This window comes from Numida meleagris, chromosome 2 (genome assembly GCF_002078875.1).
Source record: "Numida meleagris isolate 19003 breed g44 Domestic line chromosome 2, NumMel1.0, whole genome shotgun sequence".
Lineage (NCBI taxonomy): Eukaryota > Metazoa > Chordata > Aves > Galliformes > Numididae > Numida > Numida meleagris.
This window is the reverse complement of record NC_034410.1, coordinates 113,798,656-113,819,486: the sequence shown is the minus strand read 5'-3', so window position 1 is coordinate 113,819,486 and position 20,831 is coordinate 113,798,656. Positions and strand designations below refer to the sequence as shown.

Genomic DNA, 20,831 nt, shown 5'->3' with positions numbered 1-20,831 from the left:
ATAAATAAGAATTAGTAGCAGGCAAGAATGAAAATCTGTCTCATAAATTTCACCTTCTCCTCTTCAAGCCTGTCCCAGATTTTGAAAGATCAGAAAACAGATTATACTGTGAAATATACATCTTTACAACCATATATATTTTTTCTATGCTTGACAAATTATTGTAACTGAGAGGGAATGAATGTCCTCAGCTCTACCAACTTGGCTGGAAGGTGCAAGCGCTCAGTCTGTCACAGGACCAGGCCTGGAGACATTTTTTACCTTAAAGCCTGTGATAAAGCATGCAAACAGAATTTTTCTGAATGCATTAATCATCTATGTACTTATAATTTAAATGTCTGTTGCTTAAATTACTTTTCATGGATTAATGAAAGTGAAACCCACTGTTTGCATTGGGAAGCGCAAGCAAAACACATTTTTTATTATTTCTATTTTGTCTGATTTTAAAACAGAATAACCAAGCCCCTGGGATGTTCATCAGTTGTTTGCTTTGTAGCACTGAGGTGACAGAGGAGGAAGGCAGCGGTCATTCTTGTCCTTTTATTTGTAGAGTCGGGTGGCTCTGGTACTTGGCAATGCTGTCGAGTGTGGCAAAATTAGCAAGGTGCTATCTGGTCTTCCAGAATTTCCTCGTCTGCTTTCGTTTATTAAAGATAAATTCCTTTCAGGAATGGTTTTGAGAGAACTTAAAAGCCCGAAGTAACCCCTCTTGAGATCACTACACGGATGTTCTGCCAGCTGCAGTAATTAGGCTAGAAGTTGTGAATGCTTTTTCCTCTGATTTTTGTCAGAAACTTTATGTAGAATAGAATAGTTCAGTTGGAAGGGATCTACAAAGAGTCAAAGAGCCTGACCATTTCAGGGCTAACCAGAAGTTAAAGCATATTATTAAGGGCATTCTCCAAGTGCCTCTTGAACACTGACAAGTGTGGAGCATCAACACCTCTCTAGGAAGCCTGTTCCACTGTTTGACCACCCTCAATAAAGAAATGATTCCTAATGCCCGGACACTCTCTTGGCACAGCTCTGTGCATTCCCACACTGCCATCAGTTCCCAGGAGCAGAGCCCGGCATCTCCCTCTGCTTCTCCCATAAGGGAGCTGCAGGGGGCAGTGAGGCCTCCTCTCCTCCAGCCTGCACAACACAATGCCCTCAGCCTCCCCTCACAGGACATGCTTTCAGCACTGTTACCTGCTTTGTTGCCCTCCTCTGGATGCTTCCAAGGACCTTAACATCCTTTTTATATTGGAGAAAAGAGAACTGCACACAGTATTCTAGGTGAGGCCACACTAACGCTAAATAAAGTGGGACAATCACCTCTTTTGGCCGGCTGGCTATGCTATGCCTAATGCACTCCAAAATGTGGTTTGCCCTCATGGCTGCCAGAGCACACTGCTGATTCTCGCTGATCTGCTGTCACCAGCACCTCCGATCCCTTTCTGCTGTCTTGCCACTTGTCTCCCAGCCTGCACAGTGCCATTTCAGATGGCCAGTGCAGATAAGGGCTGCACCAGCTATGCTCCCTCGTTATCATCAGTGTGGTGACATCAGCAGGAGGGATCACTGGTGCTAACGCCTCACCCTGAGGCCTCCCATGTCTTGCCTGGGTGCTATCAGCAGCCAGCAGCTGAGCCACACCTCCGTGTCCTCTGCTCACCCCTGGGGCAGGGCATGGCCTAGCTGCGGGGACAGCAAACTCCATGGGGTGAGGGAGCCGCAGCAGCCCCAGGGTAAAGAGTGAGACCAGTGCTACCCCATCAGGCCTGGCTCTGCTGCCTCACACAGCCCAGGTGCAGGGCAATGTCTGCCTGCTATGGCTGCACAGGATTTGGCTGAGGACGACAGGCAGCTCCAGAGATGTTTGTTGGAAACCTCCACAGCTGGAAAGCCCTTGGGACTCACCCCCTACACTGGGTTTACATGGCAAGGTTTTGGTAGTGGTGGGGCTGAAGGGGTGGCCTCTGTGAGCAGAGCCCAACACTGCCTCATGTCAGAGCAGAGCCAGCTCCAGCTGCTCCAAAAGGGACCTGCTGCTGCCAGAGCTGAGCCATGAGCGATGCTGGGTGTGCTCTGGGAGAGCAGATTTAAGGAAGGGAAACACTGCTGGGCAACAGCAGCTGGGAGAGAGGAGTCAGAAATGGGAGAGAAACAGCTCTGCAGCCACCGAGGTCAGTGCAGAAGGAGGGCAGCAGGCGCTCCAGGCACAGAGCAGAAGATCCCTGCAGCCCAGGAGAGGCCCACAGTGGAGCAGGCTGTACACCTGCAGCCCGTGGGCACCATGAAGAGCAGAGCTCCACTTGCAGCCATGGAAGAGCCCACGGGGCAGAAGCACGCGCAGCTGAAGGAGCCGCAGCCCACAGAGAGTTCTGGCAGGAGCTGTGGGGCCCTGTGCTGGAGCAGTGCACTCCTGAAGGTTGGGCCTGAGATTACAGACCCATAGAGAGGTGCTGGGAAAGCTGCAGCCTGTGGGAAGCCCACAGTGGATCAGCTGGGGAAGGACAGCATCCCTTGGGAGGGACATACATGGAGCTGGGGCAGAGTGTGACCGTGGAGGAGTGGTAGCGTAATGCGCTGTCCCCATTTTCCTGTATTGCTCAGAGGGAGGAGGTAGAACAGGGTGGAAGGGAAGGACGGTGGTTTTAGTTTGCTTTCGGTTCTCACTACTCTACTCTGTTAGTCATAGGTAATAAATTGCAAACCACGAGCCCTTTCTTACAGTATGTTCTCCCCCCCCCTCCTATGAGGGCAGTGACCGCAGTGCAGTGGAGCCGAGCAGCTCAGGGTGTGATATAGCGACAGTGCTGCCCGCAGCGGAGAGGTGAGGGCCGGCTCCGGCCGCCCTGCCCGCCCCTCGCCGTCAGCCCGCACCTGCAGCAACCTGCCGGAGCCGGGGGAGGCCGGGGACTGAGGGAAGGCGACGCGTCGCTGTCACCCCCATCCCGGCACGTAGTCTGGGAAGCAAAACAAGCGCCAAGACAGCCCCGCCAAACGTGCCCCTTTCGGACCCCTCCCCCGCGGCCACCCAGCAGGGACTACCCCTCCCAGCAGCCCGGCGGGGCGGTGCAGCCGGCTCAGCTCGCCCCGCCCCGCGCTCTCCCCGTCCCGCCGCGCTGCACGACGGTCCTCGCAGTCCGCGCTCCGCCCGCGCGTTGGGCCGCGTTGCCGGAGAAGACTACAGCTCCCGGCGTCCACGCGGCGCCGCGCCTGCGCCGTCGGCGTGGAAGTGAGAGAGGCCGTTGCGTTGCGGGCAACGGCCGAGGCGGCGGAGCGGCGGCGAGCGGCGGTGCCGGCGGCTTCCGCGTTGTCGGGCGGGGCGGCGGCGGGAGGGCGCTCGGTGGATGGGGCCCTGCGGCCGGCGGCGGTTCCGGCATTCGTCAGACGCCGGGCGGCGGCCGGGGAGGAGGGGATGAGCCTGTGAGGCGGAGGAGCGCGGGTGGGGCGAGCCCGGCCGGAGCGGAGCGATGTCCCAGCCCCGGCAGCAGCCGCCGCCGCCGCCGTCTCCTCAGCAGCAGCCGCAGCCGCCGCCTCCGGCCGCCGCCAAGAAGCGGGAGCGGCGCATCTTCTCGGGCACCTGCCCCGACCCCAAATGCCAGGCGCGGCTGTTCTTCCCGGCCCACGGGCCGCAGGGCGCCGGCAGCATCGAGTGCACGGACTGCGGGCAGCGGCACGAGCAGCGGCAGCTGCTGGCGGTGGAGGAGGTGACGGACCCCGACCTGGTGCTGCACAACCTGCTGCGGAACGCGCTGCTGGGCGTCAGCGGCGCCGGGCCGCCCCGCAGGAACACCGAGCTCGTCAAGGTGCTGGGCCTCTCCAACTACCACTGCAAGCTGCTGGCCCCCATCCTGGCCCGCTACGGCATGGACAAGCAGACGGGCAAGGCCAAGCTCCTCACGGAGATGAACCAGGGAGACATCTTCGACTGCTCCCTGCTGGGGGACCGCGCCTTCCTCATTGAGCCGGAGCACGTCGAGACCATCGGCTATGGCAAGGACCGCTCCGGCAGCCTCATCTACCTGCATGACACTCTGGAGGACATCAAGAAGGCCAACAACAGCCAGGAGTGCCTCATTCCCGTCCACGTGGATGGAGACGGCCACTGTCTGGTCCACGCGGTCTCGCGGGCGCTCGTCGGCAGGGAACTGTTCTGGCACGCTCTGCGAGAGAACCTGAAGAAGCATTTTGAGGAGAACCTGAGTCACTACAAGGCGCTCTTCCACGATTTTATCGATGTGGCCGAGTGGGAGGACATCATCAATGAGTGCGACCCGTTGTTTGTTCCTCCGGAAGGAGTGCCCATGGGCCTTAGGAATATTCACATCTTTGGCCTGGCCAATGTGCTTCACCGGCCTATCATCCTGTTAGACTCACTGAGCGGAATGCGAAGCTCCGGAGACTATTCAGCAACATTCCTCCCTGGTCTGGTACCCCTAGAAAAATGTATGGGGAAAGATGGCATGTTGAACAAGCCGATCTGCATCGCCTGGAGTAGTTCGGGACGTAACCATTATATTCCTCTGGTTGGAATAAAAGGTGCTGCTTTACCTAAACTGCCTAGGAAGCTCCTGCCTAAAGCCTGGGGAGTTCCTCAAGACCTCATCAAAAAGTACATCAAGTTAGAGGAGGATGGTGGTTGTGTTATTGGAGGAGACAGAAGCTTGCAAGATAAGTACTTGATGAGGCTGGTCGCTGCAATGGAGGAGGTTTTCATGAGTAAACACGGTATTCACCCCAGTCTTGTAGCTGATGTGCATCAGTATTTCTACAGAAGGACTGGGGTAATAGGAGTCCAGCCTGAAGAAGTCACGGCAGCTGCCAAAAAAGCAGTGATGGACAACCGCCTTCACAGGTGCCTGATGTGTGGAGCCCTTTCAGAGCATCATGTGCCTCCAGAGTGGTTGGCTCCGGGGGGAAAATTGTATAATCTGGCAAAAAATACCCATGGTCAGCTACGGCCTGACAAAAATTACAGCTTTCCCCTGAACAATTTGGTATGTTCTTACAGCCCTGCAAAGGATGTGCTGGTACCAGACTACAGCCTGAGTAGTCTGACTACATGTAACTGGTGTCACAGTAACTTAGTGCGTCGTGTCCGAGAAGATGGCTCTGTTTCGTATTTGGATGGAGATAGAACTAACACTAGGTCTACAGGTGGCAAGTGTGGCTGTGGATTCAAGCACTACTGGGAAGGCAAAGAGTATGATAACCTCCCCGAAGCGTTTCCCATTACTCTTGAGTGGAGTGGAAGAGTGGTGAGAGAGACGGTCTATTGGTTTCAGTACGAAAGTGACGCCTCCTTGAACAGCAATGTGTATGATGTTGCCATGAAGCTTGTCACCAAACACTTCCCTGGTGAGTTTGGTAGTGAGATTCTTGTTCAGAAAGTTGTCAATACGATACTGCATCAAACTGCCAAAAAGAACCCTGACGATTATACCCCTGTAAATATTGATGGTGCTCACGCCCAAAGAGCTGGGGAGGTACAGCAAGGACAAGAGTTAGAGTCGCAACTTCCAACCAAAATTATTTTGACTGGACAGAAGACAAAAACTTTGCACAAGGAGGAGTTAAATATGAGCAAAACTGAAAGAACTATTCAGCAGAACATTGCAGACCAGGCCTCTGTGATGCAGAAACGGAAAAGTGAAAAAATGAAACAAGAGCACAAAGGGCAACCGAGGGCTGTGTCTCCGGGGGCTGTTCGTGAGGGTCCATCATCTGCACCTGCTACGCCAACAAAAACCCCGTACTCGCCGACATCTACAAAAGAAAAGAAAATTCGAATAACAACAAATGACGGGAGGCAGTCAATGCTTACCCTGAAGTGCACTACCACTTTCTTGGAACTACAGGAAAGCATAGCTAGAGAGTTTAATATTCCTCCATATTTGCAATGTATTCGCTATGGCTTTCCTCCTAAAGAGCTTTTGCCTCCCAAAGAAGGCATGGAAAATGAACCTGTGCCTTTGCAGCACGGTGACAGAATTGCCATAGAAATCCTGAAAGGTAAGGAGGAGAGCAGCCAGCCTGCTGCAGCACACTCAGCCCATGCCGTGAAACATGACGATGTGGCAGTGACCAGTAAAATCTCATCGAAGGAGCTGCAGGAGCAAGTTGAAAAGGAGATGTACTCTCTGTGTCTTCTAGCGACACTGATGGGTAAGGCTGGCTTGTTGTATTTTAAAATCACTTTCTTAAGTAGAAGTTACAATTTTACAAAATAGTATTATGTATATCTAATCTTCTGTAACTACGGAGTGGGGTAGTGGCTTTATTCCTCTTATTAGAAAAACAGCATGCCATCAGTTATTTTTTAGAGTGTTGCTACTTTGTAAAATGTGTACGTGAGATAGTTGTTCTTTGCTGTAAAATCCTCTTCAAAAAATTGCTGTTTAGGAGTTGGTGTATTTCCTCTTCTGGCTATCCCTCTACTTGTGGTATCTATTTGTTTTTCCAGGGTCAGTTAAGCACGCGTCTGAGGTGTATGTGCATGAGCTGCACGCTCGCTCTCCCTACATCCTCCCTGAGGTTACAGGAAATCAGAGCAGGTGTGAGAAGGGGATGTTGCCTGCCTGCTCGTCAGAAGTTTGAGGACTTAATTCTCACCTTTCTAGGATAAAAAGTCATAACATTTCTTCCCACAGGGAGTTGTGTTGCTTTAAGCAAATCGATACAACATTTTCTCTGTAGCTGATGTGCTAATTTTGCGGGAAGATCTGGTCTTTTTAAGGAACAGTGAAATGTATGATTTCAGAATGCAAGCAGAGGAGAAACTGAAAGTAGCTAAAATGCATATTTGAATCCCAAATGTAGACGAAGGGCAGCAAAGCTATGCTTATAAATTGTCATTCTCGTGAATGGCCGTTAATCATTCAAGACAAATGAACTTCTCCTGGTTGCCTGTGGTTTTATTTTCCTGTTTGGGCTCAGGAGACTCGGGCCTGCATTTGTGTGCCAGGCTCTCTGGATAACTAAATATTTTAATTTGGTGACTGAAAAAGGCAGCTTTTCTTGGGCTTGCTTTTTTTTTTTCTTCCTCCCCAGCATGTATGAGTGTGCTATTTTGAAATGACTTTTCTTTATTAAGTTGAACAGTTCTTGCTGTTTAGTAACAGGAAGCAGAACAATAATTACCATTTAGCTGTCTAAACAAGTTGAACAGTGATGTTTGTTGCAGTTGTTTTTGTTTAAGTGGGAGACTTCTCTTCTGCTGGAGGGATTTGGTGTGGCCAAAGCACGTGATGTTTTAGAAACGAAACCACGGCATAATCACAGAGTGACATGTCAGAAGTTCATAATGCAGAACTTTGATTCTTTTTTTTTCCCAAGCCTGCTTGTTCCCTCCCATACCTCTGGCAAGAGAGAGCATGCTGAGCCACTCGGCACCTCGTCCCACTGATGTTTGTGCTGCAGGTCCAAAGTACGGGAGAAGGTTAGGCTGGGTTTCTTGATTTGAAAATGAAACTGAGAGTGTTTTCCTGTTTTCAAGAAATAGTCTTGAAAATGTAGTTATTGGCTTACAAAAAAAACCTCTTGAGGTGCTTTAAAAGTATCTTAGTGACTTCAGCATGAAGGTGTCTGATTTTTTACATATGTTTATCTCTAAGCTGTGAGCTGATCTTGTATTCCAGTATCAATTTTTGTCTCTGGCTGTCACTGCTGTAAGATTTTGCTCAGGAAGCACAGGTTAGAATAGAGTTTACCTCACCCTTCCCTGACTGTATCCATTTTGTTTTACTAGTAAACTAAAAGTGGCGGCAAACCATGAACCCAACTAGTTCTAACAATGCGTGCAGCTATTGAGTAAGATGCTATTTTTATGTAGTCACTTTTCACATCAGGGCGTCATTTTCCTTCAGCAATACTTATGGAAAAAAATCCAGGCAGCCGACTACTTCCTACCGTTAATTTTCAGACAGGAGACAAACTTTAAGAAACTCAAAGTCATTGCACTTTCATAATAGGGTTCAGGTGCCAGTTCCTTAGCTGCTATATTCAGCCTTTCTGGAACAAGAAACCCTGGTGTTTCTCAGTTGTGCTTTTGCACAACAGCGCTGCAAAGTTTTGGGAGTCAGCATATCTTGTGTGCTCTTGCTGTAACTTGTATTTGTTAAGTGTTCATGTAACACAGTCAGATTAGAACATGCAGAGGAGAGATGCTATTGAACTTGCATTGGACCAGACAAACTTTTTTTGCTTTGTTCCCCCCCCTCCCGCCCTGCCCAAATCTCACAATGAAAGTTTGTGTTCAGAGTTCTACAGCTACTCATTCTGGATGTTTAAAAGATATTATTATGTAGAATCTCCTCTTGGCTGAATTGGTGCTTCTTTCCTATTTTAGTTACTAGGATTTTTCTTTTATCATCTTAACTAGTTAACTCATTAACATTTTAAACCTTGCTATTTTATTTTCATGCATATAATTTGAAAATGAGCTTTGGGAAATTAGATATTTTAGTTTCTGGACTACTTACCATATTAATCCTGAGGTTGTTTTGTTTTGTTTTGTTTTTTTAAAGCTTTCTTCCTTGTTTTTGTTTAGCTCAAAATACACAGTTCTTCAAGGAAATTACTACAGGAATTTTAATTCCACATTAACATAGTTAAAACGTAGTATTTTCAAACTGATGTAATTACACCCATGCAAAACCACTCTGGATATGTGCAAGCCAAATATGAGTCTATTTTGGTCAGTAGTTTTTGCATTGATAAATCCATCAGTGCACGTGAAATCCAAATAACTAGGTTTAAATTAAGACTAGTGATTGATACCAGGATTTACTTGGATTTAAACAGCCTGTTTTAGAGCCAGCTGTAGTTCCCTGCAACCTGTACTTACCAGCTGAGCTTTTGGTTTGTTTTGCACTCCTGCATCTCCTCTGCTGTGCGAACTGATGGTCTTGACTGGTAGAGCTTAGTGGGTGCCTGCTCTTCAAAGCAATGCATGGGGCATGCTTGTGGGTAAAGTACTCTTCGTTTGTTGCCAGTTCTCATGCTGCGGGGCTGAGCTCTGGTCTGAGGGAGTGTGTGCTGTGGTGAGAATAGTGTGGAGAACATCATCTCCGATAAATGCAGTGTCTGGAGGGAATTTCTAATCTAAATGATCTCCCAGCTGAACTTGTGGCCTGTAAGCATCTTGTGCTGTAGACAAAACCTAAACAAACAGTGAAACCCAACTGGGAACAAAACTGCGTGAATCTCAAACACAGTCCAGTTCAATCTTACCCAGTAGTTACTCGAGTCTGGGAAAGTCCTGTTGCAATTGCTTTAGTTATTTTTGGTGTTCCAGTCTGAGGTCTCTATCAAAACAGCGTAGGTTTTTTGTGTTTCTTTCAGTGGCTGATGCTTTTGTTTCATGAGCCCTTCTCTTCATACTTTCCTGCATGTAGTCCTTGTTAGTGTTTCATAAAAGGCTGTCTAAACAATGGTGCTTCTCTGGTTCAAGGCTTGGAAAAGCCAGCCCGGAGCACGCAGATATCATTCCTCCTTGGTGAACACCTCTAATTTGTAAAACTGGGCCTTTACTGAAGGCCTCGTGTGGGCCTTGTAGGAACCCTTCAATAAAAATGGATTGCTAAATGCATCAGCACCAGAGTTCACAAATAGAGTCAGCCACTGTGGCTGCTGGCTGTGGCTTTCCCAAGCTTCAGCAGACTGAAAACTGTTTTACTGCTTAGTTTGGATCCTGTGTGCAGTATTTAAACTGACAGAAGAAAGACTTCAGGTTGCTGCTGCTTGAGGGGAAAGCAAAGTGCCACAGCTGTGATAGTGTGGAGTCACTGCACAGAGAGATGTCCATTTCCAAATATAAATGAGAACAGGGATGCAGGATAGCAGTGAGCCTCTTTTGAAATAGCAAAAAATAGGAAAATGTATTCTCAGGAGTGATTTCCCTCCCTCTGTGCAGCTGTATGAAAAAGAGGGAAACTGTGGCAGTAGTGAGGAGGACAAGAGAATGCTCCTTTGAGTTGTATTTAGTGAGGTCAGTGAGAGCTTAGGAGGAGCTTTAAATTTGTGAGCAAGTCCACAGGGAGGTGTTGTCAGGATAAGGTCAAAAGATAAGACACCCTTCTTAGTAGATCAGGGGAAATAAGGAAGTAGCAGGTGGTTTGCTGGCTGCGTGCTCCTTCTGGGAAGTGGATGTCTGACCAGATCAATCTGTCATTTTAGTGCTTAGTTGGTGAATCTCTGAGCTTGACGTGTGAATGAATGGAATGAAACAGCATGTATATGCTTTAGTGGAATACATTTATGATGAACCAGATTGTGTATGGCTCCTTTCTATAAAATATCTAAAGGGAAAGCAGGAAGATATGCTGTCCCTTTTTATAGAGAATGGTGTCTTGAATAACATGTGAAGTAGAGAGGAGTGTGGCAGAAGTATTCTGCTGGGGAGCACAGTGAGCAGCATGCACACAGGAGGTCCTGCCTGGCAGAGAAGGGAGCTGGGAAAGTTGGGCAATGATGTGAAGGCTTCTGAAGCACAAGGCAGTGCATAGTGCTGCTGTCGTGGTGGTCACCCGGCCTCTTACCTGAGGTGGTGACTGTAGCTGCAGATACCTCATAGGATATGCAGTGAACAAAAGGGAAGAGGGGCTTCATTCAGTATGTTCAGCACATGTAAGCTATTAATAATAACTCCTGTTTTGCCCATAAAACAAGCTAAGAAATTTAGATGGATGATATTTTGCATCCTCACCCCTTCCAGCTATCTATATTCCATGTAGTAAGTACATCCACTTAACTTATTTTAGTTGATTATTTACAGTCTCCTATTTTAATAGAAAACTGAGACAAATGGTCATTGAGAACTTAATGTCTACAAAAGGGTGCAATTTCTATTTAAGGTATCTTGATTCTTTCACAGAAGGCTTGCTATGAAGTGAGGAAAAGCATTTCTGAATGAAAGAATGAATTTCTGCATCAGGAGGATGGAACTTGCTAGTGTTTGCACTACTTTGTCACTACACCACATGTTACTTCTGCAAGGCAGATGAATGGTTAGCAAAACAAGGAGAAGAGCATAGGTTAAAGTGCACCTCTTACCTCATTTATTAGGTGCTCCATCAGGTCACTGCTATTGTCACCGTAGCCAAATTGCTCTGTTCTTTACATTCCTTACAATATTCTAGGGTGTTTTTTATTTTATTCTTGTTCTTTTTTTAAACTTCCAGCAACATTTAAAGTTGTCACATTTCAATGCCATTTCTGGCATCGCTGAAAACTGCAAGTTGCACAGGGCTGATCCGTCCCCAGAATTGCTGTTTCACTGGTAGGTGTCCAGGAGAGCGTGGCACGGCCACAGCTCCCACCCAGCTGCCTGTGTGGAGACCGGTGCTGCAGCTGCAGGGTGAAGTCTGTACAGCAGCTATGAAATGGAGACATGGTTTTGGGAAAGGTGTAGGGGTATACCAGTGTCATGCAAGGATATGTGCTTGAATTTTGGAAGAGTGTTAGTCATTTTCTAGCATGAGGAATAGGATAGGAGGGGAATGGAGACATGAGTGCACAGCCTGGCAAAGAACCAGGCGCTGCAGCTTGGATCAAATCAAATTTGGAAACCTTTGTACTAGAACATAAGAGATTTGACTGCAGACTGTGGTATGTTTTCCTGAAAGCTGCTCGACGTCCTGGGTTCCTGTGCTATAAATTGCAATAAGAATTCAAATTCTTAATTGTATTTAAGAGTGAGGATTCAGCTTTTAACTCAAGCAGTTACATTTGTCAGCCATTGCTTATAATGTTAAAATAGGAGCATTTAATTCTAATGGTTACGTTTGACTTTTATAGGAGAAGACGTTTGGTCTTATGCAAAGGGGCTTCCTCAATTGTTTCAGCAGGGTGGAGTATTCTACAGCATAATGAAGAAAACCACAGGTATTTTTTGGTTTTGTTTTTCTCTCCTTGTTTGTCTGTTTTCAAACCTTTAACACTGTAAATTGTTATTTATTGGCATGGTACGTCTTTTATTTTCATAATACTGTAAGACTCCATATACACTGTCATGTATGACTGGAGAATCAGATTAAGGCTAGTTCATTCAACTTAAATAGCTTATTCTGAAATTTTCTCTATAACCACGCATCTTCATTTAAAGTTACTGACTTATACAAATAACTTCAGCGAGTCAACTGGAAAGATCAAAAAAACGAGAAAACCATAGGGTCTGTTCCTGTTATACATTAAAATGTAATGCACAAGGAGTTCATATTTTTAGTTTGCTTCTTATTAGGTATTTTATACAGGGTTAGTGTATGTTTTAAGTGGTTGGTTAAATTTGTTTTTTGTATTTCTGAGACTGTTGTTCAAAAGAAAGCTACCCATCCCCTTGTGTTGATAAATATCTCACCTTGGGCTACATGTGGAAGAATGCAGCAAGCAATTCAAGTATTTAGTATTTTAGATTTTAGGTAGCATTTTTATAGCCATCTACAAAGAGTAACATCTGATGCTTTACAAAGCATGTATTGTTGAGTTCTTTCTTACATTTGAAGTTTATTTTCTTGTTGAAGCCTTTGCATTCGTAGCTTAGCTCTTGTGGTTTCATCTATTATAAAGCTTCCTCTGCTGCCTTCTTACTAAAACTAAGCAGTTTTATCAACTTAACCTTGATTATTTCTAGAAACAGGTGCTTTATCACATTGTTTCTTTTGTGTTTGCAATAATTAAAATGTGTCATGTACTCACTGCATGCTACATCTCACTGAATTACTAGCCTGAGAAAAAGTATAGGCATGCAGGTATCTTACAGCAGATCTGCTTTGTTTTAGTTTTCTTCCTTTTACAATGCTTGTACACTAAAGGCTATATATTGTTTGTAGCAAGTGGTTTAGCTTAAACGATGCCTGATGGAACGGACATTCTGGACTAGCTGGAGCTGAGAGCCTAAAGCAAATGCAAGAGATTTTAACCCAGCTAGTCATTAACTCACAGAAAATGCCTGGCTTAGAAGTTATTTTTGCCACCGGACGTTGTAAGAACTAAGGCCATGGGAGGTGACGTTCTGTATTTGAATGTTACTGCGTTTCTGTTTGTTCAGGTATCTTGTGCTGCTAACATCTTGGTAGGGAGAACTACAATTTCAGCATTAACATACTTGAATGATTTTAACATTTTATAAACTACTTAATTTCCGCATCAAACAACTAACTGTACAACATTTTTCTTGTCACATAAAGAAGCTCCTTATATATTTGTAATGTTTTAGTTGACGCAATAATGCAACTATTATACTATTTGGAGCAAATCTGTCCAGCAAGCATAGGTACTACTAATTGATCCAAGTTCAATTTAGCAGATCTTGTTTGAGGTTTCATTTGGTTTTCAGGATCGTATTTTCAAAGCAGTTTTGGTCATAGAAGCTCCTACAATGCTCTTTTTTTGCAAGTGAATGTTGAGTTGATAGATTAATGAAGTTCGGTTTTCTTCTTCAGGCTAACTTAGGTGATTGGAGTTAACATTTGTTTTGTAGTGTGTTTGGGCTGGTTGGCTATCAGTTCCCATGGATATGTAAACACAGGAGCTCTGTCTGAAGTTCTTGAAATAAAGAAAATATCTGCAGATTCTCTGCAGTTGTAGGAATGTGTGAATTGGAAGCCTTGGAGACAGAATGGTCATTTGGTTAATCAGTATAAAAACTGTTTAATAACATTTCATATTATTTGAGTGACCTTTTTATTGATGCTTAGAATACTAGTTTTGACTGCATGTTGGATACTGTACAAAAAGGGTTTTGTTGACATCTTCTGCTCTGTGCAATTCCTGGTGCTTTTTTGTGATTAAAAAACTGGAAAACTGATTTTTTTCTTTGAGACAGCAGTTTCAGAACTGAACATTTCCCAGTGAACTCTCAATTTTAGCACATCTGTCAAAACATAAATTGAATAATGAAACAAAATACTAGGTCTCATGTTTGTTTTGTAAAGGTTATTATTTGTAATCTCTAGGACTATTGAGCATAGTAAGCTTGAAACATTTTTATTTATCTAGCAACACTTTCTCTCTGAGAAGGCAAGAAATAGTGAATACCAACTTGTTCAGGTTTAATGGTAGTTGTACACACCAAAACCCTGCTATTTTAACCAGTATGGAAGAGGTCTTAAACAATACTTCTCTAGATGTACAGTGATTTGAAATGTACTCTCTTCTCTTTGGATGTTTCCTATGGGTGGGTTTTGGGGTTGGTTTTTTTGGGGGGGATTGGGTGAGCTTTGGGTGGTGATGGTTTTCGGCTTTCCTTGCGTTACTGCAAGCTGATACTGTTTCTTCAACTTCTGTTGCATTAGAGCTGCAGGTCCTACCAAGGTGGTTATTTTATTTCATGCTACTACAATCCTGTCAGTTCTTTAGAATCAGCATAGAAAGCAGCAACATCTTAGAGGTATACTGTGGATGGTGATGTCATATGGCTGTTTTTCACCCTACAGCAAAAATTTTGTGTTTTCTCTGATTAGGATGCAATGATTTTTAAATACAGTAATTGCTGTGTATTCTGAGCATGCCTTAAAATATGGCAGCATTTTCAATAACTTTTTTTATCTTTATAGGTTTGGTTGATGGCAAGCACTGTACTTTTCCACATCTGCCTGGTAAAAACTTTGTGTACAATGCAGCAGAAGATCGATTAGAGCTGTGTGTGGATGCTGCTGGGCACTTTCCTATCGGTCCTGATGTCGAAGACTTGGTTAAAGAGGCCTTAAGTCAAGTGCGAGCAGAAGCTACTTCACGGAGCAGGGAAGCAAGTCCATCTCATGGAATGCTGAAGCTGGGTAGTGGTGGAGTAGTGAAAAAGAAATCTGAACAGCTACATAACATAACTGCATTTCAAGGAAAGGGCCATTCCCTAGGAACTGCATCTAGTAGTCAACAACATGATCAAAGAGCCAGGGAAACACCACTTTTAAGAAAGCATAGCACAGAAACAGACTTCAGTCCTGCTAAAATTGAGCCTTCTGTAATCCCAGCTGCTTCTGGTAAGAGTGAGCTGATCCGAATAGCTCCTGGAGTTGTGACAATGAGAGACAGCAGGCAGCTCGACCCTACTTTGATTGAGGCACAGAGAAAAAAGTTGCAGGAAATGGTCTCTTCTATTCAGGCTTCAATGGATAGACATTTGCGGGATCAGAATACAGAGCAGTCAGCATCAGTTGATGTATCTCAAAGAAAAGTAGAGGCAGTGAGTTCAACTGCTAAAACTGGGAGCTTTCAGGCCGGCTCGCCCGAATCGTTTTCTGCACCGAGTGGTACTGAACACTTGAATACTGAGTCAGCTGGTGATAACATGGTGAATTCTGTGGGAACAACTTTCCCTGCAAGGTCTAAAGCACAAAAGGGAAATTCTGTTGAGGAGCTTGAGGAGATGGATAGTCAAGATGCAGGAATTACTAATGTAACTGAGCCAATGGATCACTCTTGATAGGTTAAAATCTAATAAGGGTAGAAGAAATTACTGTTCAAATGTAATGTTTATTGGCTGGGCCACACAAAGTGATTAGTTATTAAATCTTGTATGTATGTCAAAAATTATATCATCTTATTCAGTGCATGATAAGCAAGTGTGTGATTGGCAATAGCTTTTAATATTACCATACTGCTACCCAGGCTGGCTCTGTTACCTGTAAATTAGTTATTAGGAAATGCACTGAGATGAATATCTGCTGTAATGTGGGTTATTGAAAGTTCTTTGTAATTTTTAATTCCATGTAAGTCTTAAAATTAAAGCCCATGCGAGATTCTTACCATGCTAGTTGAGGCTACTGGAAAGGCTAAACCAGGCAAAACTAGAAACTTGACAAGGTTAATCCTGTCCCAGGTACTTAATTCCACTCAAAAATACACTATAAACAGGAACCACACATAAATTTCAGAAAGCGTTTGAAACTCAACTTACCTTAAATTTTACAGTGCGGCATATACATTACTTTAATTACATTGTACTGGCACTTCTTCAGATTTAAAAACGTTTTCATTCATACAGGTGTATACACTTGTCAGAAATCTTGGAATAAGTGTAACTGTAGTCAATCCGTATTGTCAGTTTAAGCAAGTTAGAAAAGTGTACAATGAAGATAAAGTGAACGTGGTGTGGTTACGCATGGCTGTCTGAGCCAACACAACCAGTTTGATGCTCTGTTATATTTCCTCCCAAATAGTGAGCTGGTTCAAATGTTTTACAATTTTAAATACAACGACAGGAGAGAAGTTGGCAATTGTAAGAAACAACAAAAGTTCGTTAACAAATCAGTTTCTCCTAAAAGGCTTTAATTACTAGCATTGGTCAGTAACTGGCAAAAAAAGCCCAAACAAATAATAGCTGTCCTCTTCAGAGCAAATTAGCAATTTATTGGAAGGAAACAGCTCTCTAAAACACATTTTCCTCAAGTGTTCAGTAATAGTCGAGCTTTTGGAGGCTCACTGTTCACTCAGTGGCAACAAGGAATGTAACAAGGAATACGTGTTGTTTCATTGGCTATAAAGACTACCCACCTCCATTGGCTTCAGTTTGTGATGCAGATTTCCCTGCATCTGTAATATTATAGCTGGTATCCACTTAAGTAGTGCGTTCATCAGACCTGCAGTGCTAATTTTTAAGGAGCCGTTGTGCTTGCTCCCTAAGGATGGAATGTTTATCTGATATTGCACTTTGCTTCCTATCTTCATAATCATATTTAAGTGCACTGTTGTTGCTTCTTCTAATGGTAAAATAACATTGAATGGATGAAAGATGTTAATACAGCTTCAAAGGAATTAAGAGCATTTAAATATTGAAGTCAGTGTTTGTGCACACGTGGGTTTTTACCAGTTCACAAATGTTTGTATTGTATATGTTTGTATTCAGAAAAGTCTCCACTTTTTACATTTCTAGTCACTTAAACCGTTCTGAGCATTAGTATGCTAAAATGCCCCAGGAGGATTTATTTTTATATGGGAAAAAAATTACCTGAAGTGAACCACTTAAAGAATAGCCCCCATTTTGTCAAAGTAAATTTGAATTCCTCTCTTGACTAAGTTCTTATGCAGAGAGAGTGAATATGTAACAATTTAGTTCACTACTTATAGGTAAAATAGAAGAATCACACTTTCACAAATAAATGAAAGAACTGAAGGCCTCAAATCTGAAAGTTAGTAACTTGGCAGCTTGAAGTGTATGAAGTAATGTGGCACACCAGAACTGACCTTGCTGATGCATTGATTAACTGGCAGTGCTTATTCAATGAGAAACAGGATGCACATGCAGCAGCTGGAAGCTTGCCGTGACTTCTGAAAACATTTAGCCTCCCATGAATCAATCTAGCTGTCTGAAGGCTATTTCTGTATATAAAATGTTGAGCAGAGGATTGTGCTTTGTCACAGCGTGAGGTTTAGGAAAGTCTGGCAGTGCCGTGTTCCTGGGAAGGAGCCTAGGTGAGGAGGTGCTGAGGGGAAGGAGTCACCTGAATCTTTTGCATTTTAGAGAAGATGGCTATCGCTTTGACACTTTTAACCTTTTCTTTAGAAAAATCTTCCTCAGCTGAAAAAAAATATGAGCACTGTATATGAGAGAATTTTAATTTTGAAATAAATTGAAATATTTATTGCACATCATCCTTATTCCAAGGAAAGGTGCTTAACTTTAATGCCTTTGTGGTAAAGAGTGCAGAAGTTTGTGTGCCTTTTACTGTGTAAAGAGGAAGGCTTGGTTTGATTTTGACACGCTTCTCATTTCAGCAGCGATTTGATATTATCAATCTTAACTAAAGAGAAACAGACACAGATAATAGCTCTGATTGACTCACACTTACTGTCATCTCTGGGATCCACTAATCTCACATACATCAGAATTCTCCAGTTCCTACAGCAAAATGGTCTCACGAAGGAATGGTAAAATGGTGTCAAAATTACAACATCTGCTGATGTGAACTCTTTTGGTGTCATGTAGGATTGTGCATTTTTTGGTGCAGTGTTCTTATTTCACATAGCTTTCTCATGCATTTAAATATTAACGTTTTTGAGAAAGATGGCTTTTGATACTCTCAAGCAAGGCTAAGCTTCATCTACATGCTGGCAAGATGTGTAACTGTACAGGAGAAGTGAAATAAAGAACACTGAAGTGTAAATTTGAACAGATGTTTCATTTAATTGCTACCAGTGGATGCAGTTGTAATTTGAAATAAATCAGTGTGCCTGTACTGTAAGCACCCACGTGCTTGTTAACTTCCCTGTTAGAGTCAGGAAAACCATGGTGGGGTACAAGGGCAGGGAAGGTGTTGACTCAGTGTGGATGTGAAGCCCCCCATGAGCAGGGCTTCTGGAATGATTTGAGAAGTACACCTTTCTCCTAAGCAACAGCAACAAAAAACAACCAGCCCAATTTCTTGCTACTGTATTGCCTCTGGATTTAGGCTGTGGCTCTACATTCTTTTTGCACGCTTGCCTTGATTATTTTCTTGTCTAGGGGCCAACCACCTTTTAATACAGCGTCTCAAGACAAAGAAGATTTAAATTACTTGAACATTTTAAAATTCTCTGTGGCTTAGTAGGTGTAACCTAAGTGAGAGATGACTACTGAAAATACAGGCCCAGAACAACAACCCCACCACCCAACAGCAGCAAAAAACAAAAACCTGTATGGATAACCCCAGGAGAACGAATCGGTTTTGGAGGCGAATGCAAGATTTTTTACTGTTTAAAATGTCTTAGTTAGTAAGGTTGATTTTTTGATACTCCTGTTTCTCCGAGAATTACTTGAATTCCAGTGAAGGGAAAAGAAACAGCAACTTCTCAAATGAAATAACATAAATATGTTTAGGATGTCTTCAGTGTTACGGACACAAAACAGCAACGTATATTTTTGGTTACAATATACACAATGCGATCTAGACGTGGTCTCCAACAGAACACTCTAGCAGCTTCACAAAGGCACAGTGCCGCGAGGCTGTATGCTAACAACCCTATATGTAGACAACGGGCATACTTTCAAAACAAAAATAGTTGAAGTAAAATCTTTGAAGAAGTAGAATCCATGATCGCTGTAACAAGGTTAGCAGAGTGCGTTGCTGCTTTCTCAGTTTCGTGTGAAAATGTCAGTTAATAAAATTCGTAGTATGCTCACAGTTGGGAGAGTTACGCTCAGGCTGAAACGTAAGGAATCAAAAATGAACGTTTTAAGAAGATTCCACTCTTATCTCTACATTTGTTTGGCTCCCATTTTTAAAAGAGCAGAATTTACACGCTTTTTTAAAAATAACGCTAATTTGATCCTTCTGTTTAAAAAAAACAACAGCCAACAGCAACAAAATAGTAAGTGATTTCTTTGTTTTGCTTGTGAATATCAGTTTAACTTCTTAAAATTGACGAAGTTGCTTATGATCTTTAGAATGCAGGATTCCCACTGAGCCCTTACGCCTGCGGTTGAGCAATAAAAGGTTGGAATGAGTGGTGTTTTCAGAATTATTTTGTTTAATGGGGATTATTGTCAAGAAATGAAAGAGTGCACTTTTAGGAGGGAATGCTATTTAAAATGTATAAATAAGAATTAATAGTGTATATATTTAGCAAACAAATCTTTTTAAACAGTAAGTGCTTTACATGTTGAATTAAAAAGAAACTAGCATAGAAATTATACCATCCTCACAGCACTGGCTGTTATCCAGCATACTTTGGTTTTGTTTTATTTGTGATTGCTGTACTAATTATATTTGATTTTTTTATTTGTAATGTAACAATAGTGTATTATAACAGTATATAGTGTATTATATTACACTTCACTGTACAGTATTTGGAATTTTCTTTGATTGCTATATTAAAACTGTAAGTTAAAACATTTGCTTTGGCTTTATAAGATGCAACTTTTATCTAGCCTTTCACACGTTAGCCTGTTTAATTAACACTGATTTGGCTGCAAAACGAGTGAGTTGTAATTACTTGATCTTCCTCATTCTACTTATAAGTTGCTTCTACTTGCATACATGAGTACCAGTACAGAGGTTGAAAAACTGGTACAAACGCTAGTAAGGTAAGCTAATGACATCCATCTTGCTTTAGTTATGTTTCTGCTTAAAAGAGGATTTTTGAAAGAATAACTATGAAAAGCATTTTAGATTTCACACCTCTGCTAAATATTTCATTAAACACATAGGACCTTTGAATTCAGGAGACTTTTAAAAGCAGATTTTTATATATTTGAGAGCAAAATCAGAACCTTTTAAAAGATGTCACCGACAAGGTGGTGTAGAAAAATGCTGAACAAATGCTGCCATACATGGCAAGTATTTTCCTATCTATGGTTTGAAATATTGCTCAAAATATATTTCAAACCAAAATTTAAAGACATGCAAGTAATATATCAGTATGAATAGTATATAACTTGGAAGAACCAGGCTTTTCAGAAGTTGGCAGTACTTACAAAAGAACATACTGACAACTACTTGAATTATCTCTCTGCTTATTCCACTAGCTAAATATGCTATTTTGTTTCAAAAATTGGCTGTAATTATATCTTTTGAGCTTACAAAGAAGTCTTATAAGCCATCTGTGAAACTCGTGCTGCTTCTTCCTGTCTTTATTGAAAGACCTTAATTCAAAATGAGATAACATTAAAATATTCTTTAACGTGATGGATTTAAATGTACTTAGGTAATTTTGATTGCGTGTTATATCATGAAAAATTGATAATTATCCTTTAAGAGATTTGTATTTTAAAGGCTTAAATGCCTAATGCAAAACTAGACGATTATTCATCTTTTTTAATGTGGAATTTATAATCCAAACCCAAACCATACTGTATGAAGCAACCAAGAATGCTTTAAAATGTTTTCATTTTTCTTTTATTAATTTTATTAGTTAGTATATCTCTA

At 42.9% G+C, this 20,831-nt stretch overlaps 1 protein-coding gene across 1 annotated transcript; it reads left to right on the top strand.

Moving 5' to 3' along the window:
• On the top strand, positions 3,237-19,800 carry VCPIP1 (valosin containing protein interacting protein 1). Its single transcript, XM_021387352.1, has 3 exons — positions 3,237-6,156; positions 11,788-11,874; positions 14,544-19,800. Exons 1-3 carry the CDS (start codon positions 3,462-3,464, stop codon positions 15,410-15,412), a joined length of 3,651 nt encoding a protein of 1,216 aa, XP_021243027.1. The 5' UTR covers positions 3,237-3,461; the 3' UTR covers positions 15,413-19,800.